This window comes from Trichomycterus rosablanca, chromosome 3 (genome assembly GCF_030014385.1).
Source record: "Trichomycterus rosablanca isolate fTriRos1 chromosome 3, fTriRos1.hap1, whole genome shotgun sequence".
Lineage (NCBI taxonomy): Eukaryota > Metazoa > Chordata > Actinopteri > Siluriformes > Trichomycteridae > Trichomycterus > Trichomycterus rosablanca.
Window position 1 is genome coordinate 23,858,482 of NC_085990.1, and position 21,024 is coordinate 23,879,505.

Genomic DNA, 21,024 nt, shown 5'->3' on the forward strand with positions numbered 1-21,024 from the left:
ATTTCTGACATGCATATAATGAAAAAATTATGAAAAAAAGTCATTGATCTAATTTAATTGCTTATTAATGAATTGCATATTAATTGTTTTAATGAATTCACGATAAACAGTCCACATTGTTGTTTTGTGTTTGCAGTTTCTGTGCCTGAAGAACATCAGGACATTTCTTTGTGCATGTGCTGAGGTGTTCGGCATGAAGAAAAGTGAACTCTTTGAAGCTTTTGATCTGTTTGACGTGCGCGACTTTGGCAAGGTATGGTCTGCTTCCCTTTTTTGTAGAGTATAAATAAGGACCCGAAACCAAATAGAACTACTGATGGGTTTAGTAACACTCTGTATGGTTCAGTGCTGATGCTGGATGTTGCATCATTGTTTTACGTTATGATCTTTATAGTAACATAGAGAATTATTTCAGTCATGATCATTATAAACAGTAATAAAAAACAAATTTGAACATGACTCCTGTCCTGTAAAGAATTCCTGTCCTGAATGTATAGTTTGATTTTGTTTGTATTTATTTTTATATTTGGCTACAATGCACCTAATTTGGGAATGCAACCAACCATGAATCATGTCCTATTTCATTTCCAAATTTGGTCAGCAGAGGAGGCATGGAGGCACAGATGATTGCTGTTTCAGTTCCTCTTGGCAGTCACTGTTGCCTTGTTGAGTGAGCATTAATATGCTCCAGGTGAAAGTGTATCACTTTTTTTTTCTCACATCTCCACTGTGGGAAGCCTTCTTTCTCTAAAACCATAATGCCATGCTCGAGCTAGTCCAGTTTCCCACTGTTAATGGATATCTACATACCTTTATCTTTTAATGAAAACTTTGCTGAGGGCGTGGTGTTTTCTGGGAGAGCGAACTGCTCTACATGTGGTGTGGCTTTTCTTTGCCAGAGCAAACCCCACCTATAAATTTACATTGGGCACAAGATGCACCAGTTGGTGGGGTTTGGGTGCTGCTCATTGTTGACCCCAACTTGCTTTAAGGGTTTCCTGTATTTCCTTTTTTCTGAGAACTGGGTTGTCGCTGATAGCTATAACTGCCAGTCATATTTTTAAAACCAGTTCTCGTGGTGCAGCGGGAAAACAAGTTAGCACACCAGAGGTTCGAAACTTAGCCCTGCCATACGGCTGGCCTGGGAGCCTACATGAACAACGATTGGCTGTTGTTCATACAGGGTGGGAGCCGGATAGGGACCTCATAACTGATGTAATTACAACCTCTGCAGGCTGATGGATGTCGCCTACACAGTGTCAAGGGATAATGCGTTGATCAGAGTGTGGCTCTCCGTACACAAAGCTGATCCGCATATGAACTCGCCTTGTGCAGGTGAAAAGATGCAGTCGGCTAATTCACACGAGTTGGCATAGGCGTGTGTCAGTCTCACCCTCTTTAATCACGACGGGGATCGGCATCAGTAAAGAAGAAGCGTAATGTAATTGGGTAATTGGATATGTTAAAAAGTCGGGAGAAAAAGGGGAGAATATGCATAAAGAAGAATATCTAAAAGAAAAACAAAAAAATAGTTATTCAACCCCCCACGTAATATTGCTGATCTTAAAACCAACTGCTAGTCTGTGAGACCTAAAGTTGGGTTACAATGTGATTACACCACTGGGACTCAATACTTCATTTGCTTTTGAGATTCAAGTGTTCAAAGTGTGTTGTAACCATGCTGAAAACAAAGGAGCTGTCACAAAAGCTGACAAAGAAGATCATTTTATTGCACCAAACTGTCAGTGGTAGTAGAACATTTTCAAGACCTTGAAAATTTCTAGAGACCATAGAGAGTATTCACCAACTTACGGTGCATCAGCAAACCTGGTTGGCCATAGGAGAAAGCCCAGAATGTCATCCAGAGGCCTCAGTATTCTCATCAGGACAACAAGGAAAACCACAGTGTTCCTGCTTAAGACTTACAGGATGACCTAATAAAAGCTGGGACAAATGCATCTGTTGCAAAAGATCAATTAACAACCAAGGATTTCCTGCCCAGACTCCATGACACATACCACACAGTCCAAAGACATGCGGTCAGGTTAATTGGAGATACGAAAGTCCACTTAGTATGAGTGTGTTTGTGTGTTTGCCCTGTGATGGACTGGCGACCTATTCAGGGTGTTTCCTGCATTTCGCCAAAAGAATCTGACCTACCACTACCCTGAATAGGATAAAGCTATGGTAAAATAGACAATGAATGAATGAATGAATGAATTTAGACTAAAGAGTAAAATAAAGAGCTAGTTATACGCACAGTGGTGAAAATAGAGATGGTGATGGTGGTATGTTGCAGACTGCAGTGTACTGCATCTCTTTGAAAGTATGTTACCCAAGTACATAAGGTCATTTCGTTTTTTTCATAGTTTTTCATTTCAAACACTGGATGCCAGGGCCACACCCCAAACTGGAGCATCCTACCTAAACTAAAAGTACTTATCCAAATATTTGCTTGGGTAAAAGTAACAAGAAACCCTGTGAAAAATGAATAAAGTCAGAAGGAGATTTCAGACATGCATGTTTATTTAAACTTTTTAATTTGTCAGCCAAGTATGTAATTAACTCTGTAAAGAAGACCACATAGACCAAAAAACTGTGATCAGTGTGAGCAAGCAGATTCCAGGGTGTAATCCTGACACCATTTTATTTGCTGGTATACATAGTGAATTACCACAACTTAGGAACATCTAAGCCTTGGTCCAAACACCATGCTAACCAAACACCGGCAATCTCATGGAAGCATACACGGTTTCCAGCACAGCAACACTGTGGATAAACAAGTATTGACAAAACTCATAGTGGGACCAGTCGTGAAATGCAGGAGCTAGAGGGCTAGGGGTGGTTGGCTACAAATGTTGCTGTTGGGTGTTCAGGATCAAATCAATGTCCATGGGACAGATGTCCAAAAAATCTGGAAAGTTGTAAATCAGCAAAAAAAAAAAAAGAAAACACTGGAGAAAATAACAAAACAGAAAATCTGTAGAGTGCAAGCAAAGATGTACAAAGATGTTCTACATTTTTACTATTATTACATCAGTAGTATTGCTACATTAACAATATTGTTACATTTGCTGTGTTGATACATCAAGTGTTGTTACGTTAGCATTTTATTATGTTTGCTTAGGGTTGGGCGGTATGACCGCGGTATACCGCGTTATTATAAAATGTTGACGTATTTAAAAAAGGTGACAGTATTTAAAAAATGTGAAGCGCCAAATTTCTGCTTTAGGTCTACCTTGAAAACTGAGACTTTAAGACATTCGCGCATCCACAGTAAGGGAGGGGTGGGAGTGGTAGGCGGTTGGAGCTCGATGATTGATTGTGGGGGTGCTTACTGTTTGAGGTGATAACACAGAGAGACAAGTGAAAAGCCACACTGGCTAGTGTTAGCTGTGAGGTAAGTGAGCTAGTTCAGAAGAAAAATGCCACTGCTGCATTTTGGCAGCATTTTGGATATGTTCTAAATGAAAAGGGGGGAGCCAGCAAACCTTGATAAACGGTCCGTGTACCTTTGGTCATTCGTTTTTCACTTCAAATCCCAAAGTTGAAAAACAAGAAAACGGGTCATTTTTTGTTGATGGTAGTGGAAGGTGGTTGTGATTTAAAAATATTTAATTATTTTACATCACCGTCGTCACAACATTAACATTTACATTAATATTTTTTTACCGTATAGAACTCAATTCTGTAATACAGGCATAAATAATCGTACAAGTCACTGTGTAACTATTACAACATTTCACCTGACAGGTTGTGATTTAATTGTGCTGAAGGATGGTGGTAATATTCAGGGTAGTGAGGGTGCTAGTGGCGGTAATGGTGGGAATGGTAGTGGATGGTGGTTGTGATCTAATACTGCTGGTGGATGGAGGTAATGATAATGGTGGTGGTGTTAGTGGTGATAATGGTAAGAATGATAGTGGATGGTGGTGGGGATATCTATGGTGTTGGTGGATGAGGGTAATGGTAATAGTGGTACAGGTGGTAGTGCATGTAACAGGATGATAGTAGATGTTGGTGATTTAATAGTGTTAAAGAATGGTGATAATGGTGTTGTGGTGTTATTGGTGGTAATGGTAGGAACGGTAGTGGATAGTTGACATCTAATGCTGTTGGTGGATGGAGGTAATGGTGGTGGTGTGAGTGGTGGTAAATGTTGAAATGGTAGTGGATGCTGATGGTGATTTATTGGTGTTGGTAGATGCTGGCAATGGTAATGGTGGTGAGGGTGCTAAAAGTAAGGATGGTAGTAGATGGTTTTGGTGATTTTCTTTCAGTGTTGCTGGCCAGTACGTGTTGTATAGACAAAGTTGCAGAGCGTTCTAGGTTCTTGGTCATAGAAATTTGTGGTGATTCAGGATATTGGGTTGCTGTTGTTCTGCCTTTCTTGCCTGATCATTCAGGTTTGTTGATGGTGGGGGAGGTGGGCGCTGACATCCTATGTTCTCCCTTTTAGTTACGCTGTAATAATTAGGGGTACCATAGTCTCATGCTGTTCTTTGCAAAACTGACATTTTAATGATTTTACATTTTAACTACATCTTCTGATGTTACCCCGAGGTGGTCGTGACAGAAACCTCAGAAGTTGAGACTGTTGCCAACAATGACGCTACTGCTTGATATGACGGGAACCCGGTGTTTGCACTGAAAATGTCGATATCACAGACTGGACTGAATGATGAAGAACTCCAGTTGCTTTTTCTTTTATTTTCACTTATTATTTGTTTAAATCCAATCTATTCAAATTATTCTCCAGGCCACACATGAAGGTTTGGTCCCTGCTGAGTCTGGTTCCTCTAAAGGTTTCCAGACTTTTCTACTTGCCACAGTCACCTTTGACTTGCTGAATAAGGGTTTTTAAAGTTGCTTTAGGACAATGTACAGTGAGGGAAATAAGTATTTGATCCCCTGCTGATTTTGTAAGTTTACCCCCTTACAAAGACTTGAACAGTCTATAATTTTTATGGAAGGTTTATTTTACCAGAGAGAGACAGAATATCAACAAAAAATCCAGAAAAAAAACATTAAATAAAAGTTATAAATTAATTTTACCAACCAGCAAGAATTCTGACCCCCACAGACCGGTTATGTGCACAAAAGGCACACAAATTAGTCCTGTCCCTGTATAAAAGACTCCTGTCACAGAATCAGTTTCTTCCGTTCAAATCTCTCGACCACCATGGGCAAGACCAAAGAGCTATCAAAGGACGTCAGGGACAAAATTGTAGACCTGCACAAGGCTGGAATGGGCTACAAGACCATCAGCAAGACGCTTGGTGAGAAAGAGATCACTGTTGGTGCGATAATTCGAAAATGGAAGAAATACAAGATCACAGTCAATCGCCCTCGCTCTGGAGCTCCATGCAAGATCTTACCTCGTGGGGTAAGAATGATTCTGAGAAAGGTGAGGTCAGTCCAGAATTACACGGGAGGAGCTTGTCAATGATCTCAAGGGAGCTGGGAGCAGAGAAATGCTGGATATGGCCCCAAGAACACCATCCCCACTGGGCATTTCTCTGCCTCCAAACACGGCGAGTGGAGTTGATGCCAAAGAGCTCAATTTTATAATAATAATAATAATACATTTTATTTATATAGCGCTTTTCAAGATACTCAAAGACGCTTTACATAAGACAAATAATCAAAACAAATACGTACATACACCATACAAATCATAGTACAAAATCAAAATAGTACATCAACATCAAGAATAATTAAGATAAAAACAAAGAGAGCAGCATAAGACAGTTCATTAAAAATTAGCTAAATTATGAGAGAGAACAACAAATATAGAACAATTTCTTAAAATTAGACAGAAACAGGACAGATTCACATGCAATCAGGAAACTGAAAACTTTACAAGTTTTAGGATCTAGGACTTCACATTTCTGTCGTGATCTAAGTATAAAAACTATTAAAAAGAATAGCAAAAATAAAAGCATTTATTTCGTGTTGTTACAAGTTAAATGCCATTTTGAATAGATGAGTTTTGAGAAGTGACTTGAATTTGGACAGGTCAGGACAATCTCGTAGGTGTTTGGGGAGAGCATTCCATAAAGATGGAGCAGCTATGGAAAAGGCCCTGTCACCCCAGGTCCGGTGCTTGGTCCTAGAGGGTATGGACAGTAGGTTAGCCTCAGAAGAGCGAAGGCTACGGGAGGGAATGTGCTGATGGAGCAGGTCGGTGAGGTAGGATGGGGCCTGATTATGGAGAGCTTTGTGAGTGAATAGAAGAATTTTGAATTGAATGCGTTGAGCAACGGGAAGCCAATGAAGTTTTTGTAGAACAGGTGTAATATGATCACGGGAGCGAGTATGAGTAAGGAGGCGAGCAGCTGAATTCTGGATATACTGAAGTTTTTTTAGGATTTTGTTAGATTTTGTACCATAAAGGATGCTATTGCAATAATCAATTCTGGATGTAATAAAAGCATGAATCAAGGTTTCGGCGGCAGAAAAGGAGAGTGATGGACGTAGACGTGCTATGTTTTTTAGATGAAAGAAAGCAGTTTTGGTGATGTGATTTACATGGCGGTCAAAAGAGAGGTTGCTATCAAAAATTACACCAAGATTTCGGATGTTAGAAGACGGAGACAAAGTGTCATTATCAATGGTAATTTGAAAATTTTTTGTGGTTTTTGCCAGGGTTGTAGGACCTACGATGATCATATCAGATTTTTCACAGTTTAATTTGAGGAAATTAGCTTTCATCCACAATTTCATTTCAGTGATGCAATTTGTCAGAGTGGAGTGAAGTTCAGTATTAATGGATTTGGAGGAGATGTAAAGCTGAATATCATCAGCATAGCAGTGGAAATGTAAACCATGCCGACGTATGATGTCACCAAGGGGGAGCATATAAAGAATAAACAAAAGGGGACCTAACACTGAGCCTTGGGGAACGCCTTGGGACAGTGGAGCAATGGCAGAACTACAATTTTGGTCTCATCTGACCATATCACATTCTCCCAAGCTTTCTCTGAATCATTCAGGTGTTCATTGGCAAACTTCAGACGGGCCTGTACATGAGCGTTCTTGAGCAGAGGGACTTTGCGGGCACTGCAGGATCTCAATCCATTACGGCGAAGTATGTTACTAATGGTTTTCTTGGTGACTGTGCTCCCAGCTCCCTTGAGATCATTGACAAGCTCCTCCCGTGTAATTCTGGGCTGACCTCACCTTTCTCAGAATCATTCTTACCCCACAAGGTGAGATCTTGCATGGAGCTTCAGACCAAGGGCGATTGACTGTGATCTTGTATTTCTTCCATTTTCGAATTATCGCACCAACAGTGATCTCTTTCTCACCAAGCGTCTTGCTGATGGTCTTGTAGCCCATTCCAGCCTTGTGCAGGTCTACAATCTTGTCCCTGACGTCCTTTGATAGCTCTTTGGTCTTGCCCATGGTGGTCGAGAGATTTGAACGGAAGAAACTGATTCTGTGACAGGATTCTTTTATACAGGGACAGGACTAATTTGTGTGCCTTTTGTGCACATAACCGGTCTGTGGGGGTCAGAATTCTTGCTGGTTGGTAGGGGATCAAATACTTATTTCCCTTAATTAAATACAAATTAATTTATAACTTTTATTTAATGTTTTTTTTCTGCATTTTTTGTCTCTCTCTGTTAAAATAAACCTTCCATAAAAATTATAGACTGTTCAAGTCTTTGTAAGGGGGTAAACTTACAAAATCAGCAGGGGATCAAATACTTATTTCCCTCACTGTATATTGTTAAAAGTGATATACAGATAAATTTGATTTGGTTGGATGGTGGTCAAGGTGATAGTAGTTTTAGGGATGGTGCTGGTGGTGGTGTGGTGTTAGTAGTGGTATTGATGGTGGTAATTGTGGTGGTGGAAATGGAGGTGGTGATGATGAAGACATGTTTCCATGTGTCTGCCTGGGTCTTTCATGGTACTCTGATTCCCTTACATCTCACAAATGAATGCAAAATGTAGACTGACTGCTGTAAATTACCCTTTAGTGTTATTAGTGTTATTATACTAAAAATCTATCAGATCAATTTGGATGTCTGTACTGTGTGAAGATTGTCTCTAGCTTTGCATTAGCTACAAGGCTAATGCATCAATTGTATAGCCTGAGTTCTGTCTGCTAGTGCATATGCAGAAAAAGAAACACACACACACACACACACACACACAAACATTCCTCCACACATTCATCTACACACACTGAAATGTGTTTGCTGGCAGATAAGTCTGTAGATGTATGTGTATGTATGTTTATTAGCTGATGAGTCTGTAAATATGCGTGTGTGTGTGTTTGCTGATGAGTCTGTAAATGTGTTCATGTTTGGTTGCTGGTGTGTGTGTGTGTTTGCTTGTCAAGAAGCTTGAACAACCAGAGGAACCAGTGGCCTGGAGGATAAACCACACATACACAACAACAATTTTAAACTAAATATATAAGTGAAAAGAAAAAAATAATTTGAGAGTTTGTGAGTCCAGTCAGTGGTAAAGTCTAACAGAAAGTTCTAGAAATGTTAAATGCATTCAATACAGATTCCTATAACATTGTTGTGTGGCATTGTTGGCACTGATCTCTCAGGCTTCTGCCTCAGGTGGGTAAAAAGGTTCATGTCAGAATCACCCTATATCTATATATATATATATATATATATATACAGGGGTTGGACAAAATAACTGAAACACCTGTCATTTTAGTGTGGGAGGTTTCATGGCTAAATTGGACCAGTCTGGTGGCCAATCTTCATTAATTGCACATTGCACCAGTAAGAGCAGAGTGTGAAGGTTCAATTAGCAGGGTAAGAGCACAGTTTTGCTCAAAATATTGCAATGCACACAACATTATGGGTGACATACCAGAGTTCAAAAGAGGACAAATTGTTGGTGCACGTCTTGCTGGCACATCTGTGACCAAGACAGCAAGTCTTTGTGATGTATCAAGAGCCACGGTATCCAGGGTAATGTCAGCATACCACCAAGAAGGACAAACCACATCCAACAGGATTAACTGTGGACGCAAGAGGAAGCTGTCTGAAAGGGATGTTCGGGTGCTAACCCGGATTGTATCCAAAAAACATAAAACCACGGCTGCCCAAATCACGGCAGAATTAAATGTGCACCTCAACTCTCCTGTTTCCACCAGAACTGTCCGTCGGGAGCTCCACAGGGTCAATATACACGGCCGGGCTGCTATAGCCAAACCTTTGGTCACTCGTGCCAATGCCAAACGTCGGTTTCAATGGTGCAAGGAGCGCAAATCTTGGGCTGTGGACAATGTGAAACATGTATTGTTCTCTGATGAGTCCACCTTTACTGTTTTCCCCACATCCGGGAGAGTTACGGTATGGAGAAGCCCCAAAGAAGCGTACCACCCAGACTGTTGCATGCCCAGAGTGAAGCATGGGGGTGGATCAGTGATGGTTTGGGCTGCCATATCATGGCATTCCCTTGGCCCAATACTTGTGCTAGATGGGCGCGTCACTGCCAAGGACTACCGAACCATTCTGGAGGACCATGTGCATCCAATGGCGGTGCCGTGTATCAGGATGACAATGCACCAATACACACAGCAAGACTGGTGAAAGATTGGTTTGATGAACATGAAAGTGAAGTTGAACATCTCCCATGGCCTGCACAGTCACCAGATCTAAATATTATTGAGCCACTTTGGGGTGTTTTGGAGAAGCGAGTCAGGAAACGTTTTCCTCCACCAGCATCACGTAGTGACCTGGCCACTATCCTGCAAGAAGAATGGCTTAAAATCCCTCTGACCACTGTGCAGGACTTGTATATGTCATTTCCAAGACGAATTGACGCTGTATTGGCCGCAAAAGGAGGCCCTACACCATACTAATAAATTATTGTGGTCTAAAACCAGGTGTTTCAGTTATTTTGTCCAACCCCTGTATATATATATATATATATATATATATATATATATATATATATATATATATAAGAATAAATATAGAAATATCATTTCTATCATTATATATAGATATCATTATAATCATAAATATATACAATGTATCGGTTTTGGGTATATTTATAGAGAATATGACCAATACTATACATATATATATAGTATATATGTATATATACACACACACACAAATATGTACATCAGATATAAAATATAATAGAAATATAATATCAAATATAGGTATGAATGAGTATAATAGTGGTAATATACAGTACATTTACATTTTCGGCATTTAGCAGACGCTTTTATCTAAAGCGACTTACAGTTGTGACAGTATACAATCTAAGCAACTGAAGGTTAAGGGCCTTACTCAAGGGCCCAACAGTGGCAACCTGGCAGTGGTGAGGCTTGAACCGGCAACCTTCTGATTACTGGACCAGCACCTTAACCACTAGGCTACAGCTGCCCATGATCAAACTTTTTAGTTATAGTCAGCACTCGAGCTGTTGCATTTCAAACCGAGTGGAGTTTATTTATGGATCCACCAGAGCATCCAGTGAGAAGAGCTAAAATTTATAAACACATGGATTAGTTTTTCAGCGTCATTGACAGAGAGCATGTTTTTTATTGCAGAGATATTGCACAGAACAAAGAAAGCATCCCTAGTAATATTACTCATGTGTGCATCAAAGAAAAGGTCTAAGTCTATTGTGACATATTTTTTAAATATTTTTACAGTTGAGCTGGGAGTGACAGTAAAGACATTAAAATTTACCAGGCTAGACAACTTGTCCCTCGCAGCCTGAGATCCAACAAGTAATACCTCTGTTTTATCTGAAATAAATAGAAGAAATTACTTGACCTCCAGTTTTATGTAGTTTGCACAATTCTCAATCTTACTGATTCTGATTGTGTTGATGTTGTTGGCTTTGATATATAGAACTGTGTACCATCTGCATAGCTGTGATAATTGATGCTGTGTTTATGAATAACTTTATTCTAACAGTTCCACTACTGACTGGAACACCATACTTTTGTAGTTTTCTAGCATTTATTATTTTATTTTATATTTTAAGCATATACAGAGTGTAGATGTGTGTGTATTTTTGCTTGTTGATTAGTCTGTAGAAGTGTGTTTTTGCTTTATGATGAATATGTGTGTGTGTGTGTCTGCTTGCTGATGAGTCTCATCTCATCAGTACCAAACTCATCTTTATGGATCTTGATTTGTGCCGAATAGGTGTGGCTGAAACATCTAAATTTTTTTTTTTTTAATTTTTCCCTTTTTCTCCCCCTTTAGCGCATCCAATTATTCAATTTGCATCATGCTTCCTCTCTGTCTATGCCGAACCCTGCCCTGACCGAGGAGATCGAAGCTAATCCATATCCCTTCCGAAACATGAGCAGCAGCCGGATGCATTTTTGCCACCCACACATTTTTATGAGTTTGGCGCCACCTAGCGTTGCATGCAGAGAGACACACCCTAAGGGCACTCATTCCTCATCTCTTGTGCAGGCGCCTCCAATCAGCCGGCAGAGGTCGTAATCGCATTCTGACAGAGAGAGACCCACATCCGGTTCTTTGTCCCACCCCCCAACTGAGCAACCGGCCAATCGTTGCCCATACAGCCACTCAGCTTCAAACCGGTGAAGCAGAGCTGGATTCGATACTACGTACTCAGAATCCAGCCCTGGTTGCAGCGTGTCTTTTTACTGCTGCGCCACCTGAGCAGCTGAAACATCTAAATTGAAACACCAGAATTCAATAATTAGAAGGTGTTCACATACATTTGGTCATACAGTATATTGTATTATATTTTGGAACTTGTCGATAATGGAATCAGTAGTACTTATTAAGGAGTATAGGAGCGGAAGTTGTGGTTGTGAGAGCTGTAAAATCATCCCTGCATAGTTTTGGGAATAATGGCAGTAAAAATGCAACAGTGCTCAAAGGTTTAGATCTGAACCTCTGCCCACTGTTAGCAGATGGTCCTGATTTACTCTTTCATATCCAACTGAGCTACACACACACACACACACACACACAAAGAGAGAGAGAGAGAGAGAAAGAGAGAGAGAAAGAGAAAGAGAGAGAGAGAGCGAGAAAGAAAACATGATACCTTAATATCTTATTTTTAAAATGTGGGTAGAAGCTTAAAATAAGTACTCAAAAAAGTGCCATCCGAACACTTGGGCTGTGCCTCAAATTACACACCTCTGTAAAACTTGTCAAAAGCACCTGCTGTTTCACTGCTGAAGAAAACACTGCTTACATAAGCGTTATGTTTGCTGAGCTATACCTGGCAGAACCAGCGTGCTTCTAACACAATGTAGTGTTTCCTGGCATCTGCTAAACCCTGATTCATCACTCTGACTTTCAAATGTTAAAGAGTCTAATTGTAAAGACAATGCTGTGAATCCTGCGAAAGTGTCCTTTACATTAGCTTAGCCCACATTTGGCATTGCACATGGTAAACTTAGGCTTGTGTGCAGCTGCTCGGACTTGGAAACCTGAACTATAAAGCTCCTGATGAACAGTTCTTGTGCTGATGTTCTTTTCAAGAGCACTTTGGATTTTAGTAGTGAGTGCTACTCTAGACGGGTTTTCGAATGAAGAAGGAAAAAAATGCTTTTTGCACCACTGGGGTTCAGTTTTGCCCCATTCCTCCTGGTCAATTGTATTGAATTATGCTGATGTCTTCACATGACGGTACATGAACCCAGCCCAAGAGCCCATGTTGTTTGTGCCCTGATATGCAGCGTAAAAGCAAGGAGGAAAAATAAATGAATCTGGGTAAAGGAGTGAATTGGGCTACATGATCAGCAGGGATTGTCTGTTCTGCAGAGACAGTTTGAAGTAAATAAATATTATTTGCAATGCAACATTGGTATTATGGTTTGGTGTGGACGATAAGGTCACAAATACTGTAAAGCTTGTGTATGTGCTGATGTATTCTGATAGAAACTATATCATGTGAGTGATCGGCAAGCCACTCGGATTGAGTCATTGAACAATTCACACGTAGCGATCAACAGCCGATTTTTGAGCCCCAAGCAAACGCTGATTTACATCAGAGCTGGCACATCTAGCAGCGACCTGTCAGCAAGTGAAAATCAGGGCAAAAATCGTGTTTTGTGAATTAGGCATTTTGCTTGGCTCATAATGTTGTCAAGTCTTCTAATTCCTTACTTGATACTTGGTTTGAGGAGGCAACTGTACCTTGTTATTGATTAAGCTTTAATATAATGCTCCTGAATTATGATTTCATGCTAATAAATTGTGTAATTTTTAATGTTTTCTACAAATCTGTTTTATGTTTATTTATTTATTTTTATTTAATAAGTGCTCCAAGGAGGTTTGCTTTTGTTCCCGTTATGGTTTCTACCTTGTAACTTTTTTTGCTCTTGTCACTCAATACTTGCTCATTAGGGGATTTTGTATTTGGATGCTGCTTTAAGAAAAGCAACCTGACAGCTCTAGTGTCTCATGTATAACCAAATTATTTCCTTGTTGTTTCCGTGACGTCTTTGTCTCTATTTAGCAGACATCTATATGTTTTTACTTCTTCCTGTCTTTCATACCTGTCAAGTCTCCCGTTTTGGCCGGGAAACTACTGTATTTTACCCCTCTTTCCCGCCGTCCTCCCGTATTAGTATTTTCCCGTAAATTTCCCGTATTATATTATAATTTTAAAAAACATTCCTGTGCCTCTCCAAACTGAAATGTCACTAACCTCGCGAGAACTGCCACCCAGGCTGCTGCAAGTGGCAGTTCTCGCGAGGTTAGTGCGGACAGCGGGAACAAACCTGGAACAGGGAGAGATGGATGGATGCAAGGAGAGAGAGGGCATTCCTGCCAAAAAAGTAAAGACTGCATGTAAATATCTAGAGAAATGGGACATCGAATTTACCTTTCTAAAGAGGAGAAGAAAATAAAATGTGTTTCACTTTAAGACAAGCAATGTGTATATATGCTGAAAATATGTCAAATAAATAAATGTGCTTCAATTCCCTTTTGTGTTTTCATTTAGGTTGTATTATAAGAATTACATTATGTAGGAATGTCCACAGCATTTCAGTGTCAACAAAGGTAGGCCTATCAGATTCTGATAATCTAATTGTAGTTTGTAAGTGGTTCACAGGTGGTTATTTTAGATTTCTTGTAAACCTGTCTTAAAATGTAAGGGATACTGAACCTCGGTTGGGCTGGTGGGACGGCTCGAAGCGCACGGCGGAAAATTTCCCTTATTTTTAAATCCAAAACTTGACAGGTATGTGTCTTTACACAGATAAACATTACATAAATAAATACTGTCATTAAATTTGGGTTGCTGATTATCATGATTATCATTAACAATTGACACTATTAATAGTTTAATAAAGAGGAAGTGTGTGTGTGTATGTGTGTGTTTGTAGTAATTATAGTAAGTAAAAATTGCCATGGAAAAACACACATGCTAATATACAGGGGTTGGACAAAATAACTGAAACACCTGGTTTTAGACCACAATAATTTATTAGTATGGTGTAGGGCCTCCTTTTGCGGCCAATACAGCGTCAATTCGTCTTGGAAATGACATATACAAGTCCTGCACAGTGGTCAGAGGGAGTTTAAGCCATTCTTCTTGCAGGATAGTGGCCAGGTCACTACGTGATGCTGGTGGAGGAAAACGTTTCCTGACTCGCTTCTCCAAAACACCCCAAAGTGGCTCAATAATATTTAGATCTGGTGACTGTGCAGGCCATGGGAGATGTTCAACTTCACTTTCATGTTCATCAAACCAATCTTTCACCAGTCTTGCTGTGTGTATTGGTGCATTGTCATCCTGATACACGGCACCGCCTTCAGGATACATACAATGTTTGAACCATTGGATGCACATGGTCCTCCAGAATGGTTCGGTAGTCCTTGGCAGTGACGCGCCCATCTAGCACAAGTATTGGGCCAAGGGAATGCCATGATATGGCAGCCCAAACCATCACTGGGCATGCAACAGTCTGGGTGGTACGCTTCTTTGGGGCTTCTCCACACCGTAACTCTCCTGGATGTGGGGAAAACAGTAAAGGTGGACTCATCAGAGAACAATACATGTTTCACATTGTCCACAGCCCAAGATTTGCGCTCCTTGCACCATTGAAACCGACGTTTGGCATTTGAACGAGTGACCAAAGGTTTGGCTATAGCAGCCCGGCCGTGTATATTGACCCTGTGGAGCTCCCGACGGACAGTTCTGGTGGAAACAGGAGAGTTGAGGTGCACATTTAATTCTGCCGTGATTTGGGCAGCCGTGGTTTTATGTTTTTTGGATACAATCCGGGTTAGCACCCGAACATCCCTTTCAGACAGCTTCCTCTTGCGTCCACAGTTAATCCTGTTGGATGTGGTTTGTCCTTTTTGGTGGTATGCTGACATTACCCTGGATACCGTGGCTCTTGATACATCACAAAGACTTGCTGTCTTGGTCACAGATGTGCCAGCAAGACGTGCACCAACAATTTGTCCTCTTTTGAACTCTGGTATGTCACCCATAATGTTGTGTGCATTGCAATATTTTGAGCAAAACTGTGCTCTTACCCTGCTAATTGAACCTTCACACTCTGCTCTTACTGGTGCAATGTGCAATTAATGAAGATTGGCCACCAGACTGGTCCAATTTAGCCATGAAACCTCCCACACTAAAATGACAGGTGTTTCAGTTATTTTGTCCAACCCCTGTAGTTGGTGGGAGAATATACTGTATCGGAACACTATAGAAGACAGCGCTGCTTCCTCAATAGACAAACTTCATTTCAGGAGCACAGATGTTGCAGAAACATTTTACCAGCTTGAACACTGGAGACTCGATGTAAAGTTAAGCATTTACTTGCAGAGTTTATTAAAATAAAAATAAAAGAAAGGATAAAGCCTAGTGTGGCTCTCTTTACAGTATACGGCTCTGTGTGGAAACTCAGCTCTGGCAGGTGATAAGAAGCAGCCGCAGACTGGTTACATGTTGTGCAAGTTTCAGGATTTACAATTGGGAATTGGAAATACAGTGGTACCTTGAAACTCAACATCAATTGGTTCTGGGACTGGCGTCAAGTTTTAAAGGCGTTGAGTGTCAAGGTATTTTTTTCCATAAGGATGTATGGGAAACTTGTTAATGCGTTTCATGGTCCCATGAAATTGCATGTATTTTAGGCTTATGTACAATAATGGGGTTGTTTTTGACACTTATGCACTGAAAATAACACAAATATAATATAAAAACACTAAAATAATTTCTCAGAACCCCGAGCTATAGCACAACTTTTAAAGTGAAACAGGAAGAAAATCCAGCTAAACACAGATACATGTGGACTCTTTCAGAGTGGATTTGATAGTTATTCCACACAAATGTAGATTCGTCTCATATTCACACTTTGATGACATATTACCCAGGGGTCACCAACACGGTGCCCGCGGGCACCTGGTCGCCCGCAGGGACCACGTGAGTCGCCCGCAGGGCATGTTCTTAAATAGTACTATAGTGACTTTAGAGCTTCGTCTAAAAATATATATTTGTGCGCATAACGCTGAGACAAGCGAGCTACGCATGCGCAGCTACTACACTGAGCGAGTTGCGGGTTTTACCCCGAAATAATAATAATAATAATAATAATAATAATAATAATGAAAACACCTACAAGAAAAGCAAAAGAAAACTTCATATTTTCACAATGATTGAGAGGAACGTGGAGAGACGCTTCAGTGCGTGTTACTAAAACTTCCCTGTACATCACAGCTTTTTTTAAATCGTGCATAACTGATAATAAACATGATTTGTTCTAAAATGTTGTAAAGGTAGTGATAAGTACAAACAGGACAGGATCTGACTGCGGTAAAGTTTAATATGCAACATTTGTTTGACATTTGCCATTCCGATCTATAGAAATAGTTGAAAAAACACCTAACACCTACTTTATTTATAATTTCTTACACAGATAAAAATAGGCAACATACTACAACATACTTATGGTAATTTTAAGATGACATTTATTTAAAGAAAGATTAAAATGAAACCGCTAATCAAGCTCTCACGTCATCTAACGCGTTAGGGACCGTCATCAAACTAACAGAAAAACTTAGGAAACATTTACTCTGCACTTATTGCAGAGAAATAAATCCATTCAAGTCTTGTAACGTATTGATGGATTAATGTCAATTTAATGCTTATTTTCCATTAATTTTAAAGTATCAATAAAGTATAAAAACATTTGTCAAAAATTTATAAAGGAGATGAATACATCTATAAAGATCTCAAGTGTGATTTTGATCAAAATGCTACGTGTGTTTATTCATACAAAACTGTCAAGAAAGATATTCACAACAATATCTTTCAAATATTGAAACAGATTTTGATTAATAGAGATAAATAATGTTACATGTTGAAATATATGTTTCCTACCATGGTAAATCGTTGATAATAAGTTTTTCTGAGGAATCATTAACATATGATCAGACAGTCTAGTCTCTTTATATATATATATATATATATATATACACTGTATATATATATATATATATATATATATATATATATATATATATATATATATATATATATATACTGTATATATATATATGAATATTAATAATAATAATAATAATAATAATATCATTAAAGGTGAACCGTGCAACGTTATGGTATTCTGGAAGTTTGTATCAAACAAGTAGCCCTTCGTATTATTCAGTACCCTTAAAGTAGCTCTCGGTCTTGAAAAGGTTGGTGACCCCTGATATTACCACACCGCTCAAGCCGAGTGCTGAACAAAGCCACTGTTCATTGTTAATTTGAAATTAAATATTTTTTCAAACAATATGAACACATTAAGTTTAAGGGAAACGTTGAGTTTAAGGATACAAATTCCTCGATGAAGGGCGTTGAGTTTCAAAGATTTTGAGTTTAGGGGACGTTGAGTTACAAGGTACGACTGTTTTAGATTAGGAAATAAAGGGGGATATCCAGTCCCTTAGTAACAGAGTATAAATGAATCCAAGCTTTTCTGAAGACTGGAACCAAACTACACCTGAAAACAAAGGCTTAGCACTTTTAGCCCTTACTGGTCATTCCATTTCAGTCTGTGTTAGGATTTCTTTGAGTGTCTGGGTTTATAAAATATAAAAAAGGTTATTTTTGTCCAGTCTGTTCATCTTGTATTTATTTTAAACATGTACATTGTAACCTATAAATTCCTCTCACTGTGTAAATCCATGTCAGTAGTATATATCATACACTAACTGTCAAAATATGATTTATGACCCCTGATTTATGACCCCTCTGTGTATGACAGACTAGTTTGATTGACAGATCATTTTGACCGACAGGCCATGGTTCCTCACAGCCCCCCTCCCTCCTACCCGACACACCCCATTCTACTCACACTCACACACACACACACACCCACCCACCCCAACCACAGACCCCCCAGTCCCACACACCTCTCCCTACCCCACCTCACAATCCTTGATTGGCAGGTAATGTTGACTGACAGAAATGGTGCCCCCACAGCCCCCCTCACCATGCCCAACACACCCATCCTACCTACAGCCCCACCCACACGGCCCACCATGCATCCCTAGCACCCACACACCCATCCTACCTACAGCCCCACCCACACGGCCCACCCCACACACCCCACCCCACACACCCCACCCCAAACACAGACCCCTGCCCCACACACCTCTCCCTACCCCACCTCACAAACCTTGATTGGCAGGTAATGTTGACTGACAGAAATGGTGCCCCCACAGGCCACCTCACCCACCACACACCTCGTGGTTTAGCAAAGATTTTTAACATCAAAAGTTTTTTACGTAGTCCCAATGTTGTGGCGATGTCTGTATATAGTGTTTAAGCATTCATACACTGGAATTCTTTGTAGGACAAAAAGCTTTTAAAAATGGCTACCGTATGTGTAAATCAGACACTTTTTAGATATTCAACAGTTACAACAAATGTTAGTTCCAGCGTTTGTGAAACCAATTTGGTTTTTGCACCAAGGAGAAAAAGATATGTCAAAGCATGTGGCAACGGTATTGTGACAACTTTAAGGAAGTTAAAATAAACTATTTGATTCTTGGGGGTTATGACGTTTGTGGATTGAACAAAGAGTGTCACAGCATACTCTGTTTTGTCTGTTAAAAGAAACATCAACACATTCACTTCCAGCCTCACTCCACCACCACTCAGACACAAAAGCAATTTAAGTTAGTGTCTTACAGTAAGTATCATTTGATTAATGCTAACTAAATATAAAATAATATTTTAAATTAATGTATAATAAACAAATGAATGAGAAACTTTTAGTTCTTTACAGTCCAACACAACATCATAAAAAACACATGACCCCCAACCCCTCCCACACACACACACACACAGCCCCCCCCACCCCACTGTCACTTAGACACATAAGCAGTTTAAGTAGATAAGATAAGACTTTATTGATCCCTTTAGGGAAATTAACTTGTTACAGCAGTATGAAGAGAAGAAAAAAAAAACGGAAAGAAATACAACTAAGTAAAAATATTGCACACATATTGTGTAGTTATTTACTCTAAAAATATCTAACAATAATATATACATTAGAAATATGCAAAATATTTTAGGTTATTGCACTTATTGTAAATAAATTACATATTGCACTTGTTGTTACACCATGAACATGTAAGATTGGGTATGAGTGAGATTATTATATATTATTATTGTAGTCCTGATGGCTGCTGGAATAAAGGACCTGTGGTAGTGCTCCTTCTTACACTGGGTGTGGAGGAGTCTGGTACTGAAGGAGCTTGTTAGGTCTCTTACAGACTCATGTAGTGGATGTGTGGTGATGTCCAGGATGGATGACAGCTTGGCTATCATCCTCCTTTCTCCCACCTCCTCTACAGGTTCTGGGATTTAGCAAGTGATTGCGCTGCCAAATTTAGTTTTATACAATGTGGATAAAGGTTCCACATACATTATCTTATTAGCTTATTAACCTATAGAACTACACACTAGAGAAATAATTAATCACAAATGAAAAAGTTACCAAATACATTTTCTATACATGTATAACACATGTATAACTTTATAATACACCTATAGCCATATTGCTAAACCACTGATCACATTTAAAACAATTACAACTTAAAATACAACTGAAATTTTGCTTGTTGCCCCAAAACTTTTCCAGTCTTTGTTCGAATGTGGATGATGCATCAGTCCTTCAGATCTACTGCATTCAAACTCTGGAGCCCAACTCTCTCCCACAATTTCTGTTCTGCTCTTCCATCTCTTTCTTCAAAGATCAACTAAAAACTTTCTTCTTTACAGCTCATTACTATTCTTCATCCATCTTTTACTGTTTTTATGTTTTCCTCTTCTTCATTATACCTATCATAAGTATCACCGAGTTTGTGAAAAGGTTATATAATTAGAGTTATCTAATATTATTATTATTGTTGTAGTATTTAAGATGTTTTTACTTGCTGTTTTTGCATTAAAGTAGTTAACTTGCTACACATTTGTACAGCGTTTTGTGTAAAAATCATATTATGTTAATCATTAAGCAGTTTCACACAAGGTTTTTTCCCCCAACTACACTTTCTTAAAGCAATGCAGCCATAAATTTCACATGTGGTTATCACCATTTGTTTGGGTCTAATCATGTTGTAAGAAGGTGTGATGAGTGATGCTAATGAGGTGGCAGGGTATGTTATACATTTACATAAGTCATTGTTTTTTGTTGTTGTTGTTTTCTTGGTACAGGAAAGATTCTTGTCCATTGTAATCACTAATGCTATAGAATGGGGCATAATATAAGGTTATAATTTATTCCTTTAACATAAGAGTACACATTTCCTGCATACATCAACATGAGAATCATTAATGCTGGCACAGTTATACTTTTAACTTTTAACATATTCTTCACAACTCAGCAGTAGTACAATCCAAAGTATGAAAGTCACACAGGATCACTTTTAAAGTGACAAAACTCTTAACTCAGTACATGCAGCACATGTTGTTTAATTATTCTAGTTAATTATTGTTCACTACATATACTAGGTTATAAATAATGCTGTGAAGTTTTTTGTTAAGTCCATTGCA

General features: G+C 39.3%; 1 protein-coding gene across 2 annotated transcripts in view; it reads left to right on the forward strand.

The window, feature by feature from the left end:
• Positions 1-21,024, forward strand: part of LOC134309788 (guanine nucleotide exchange factor VAV3) — a 142,237-nt gene that overhangs the window by 46,934 nt on the left and 74,279 nt on the right. For both annotated transcript variants that reach the window (XM_062991102.1, XM_062991101.1), the window contains exon 2: positions 137-253. In XM_062991102.1, the coding sequence (XP_062847172.1) occupies positions 137-253 (117 nt within the window). The remainder of the gene's footprint in view (positions 1-136; positions 254-21,024) is intronic.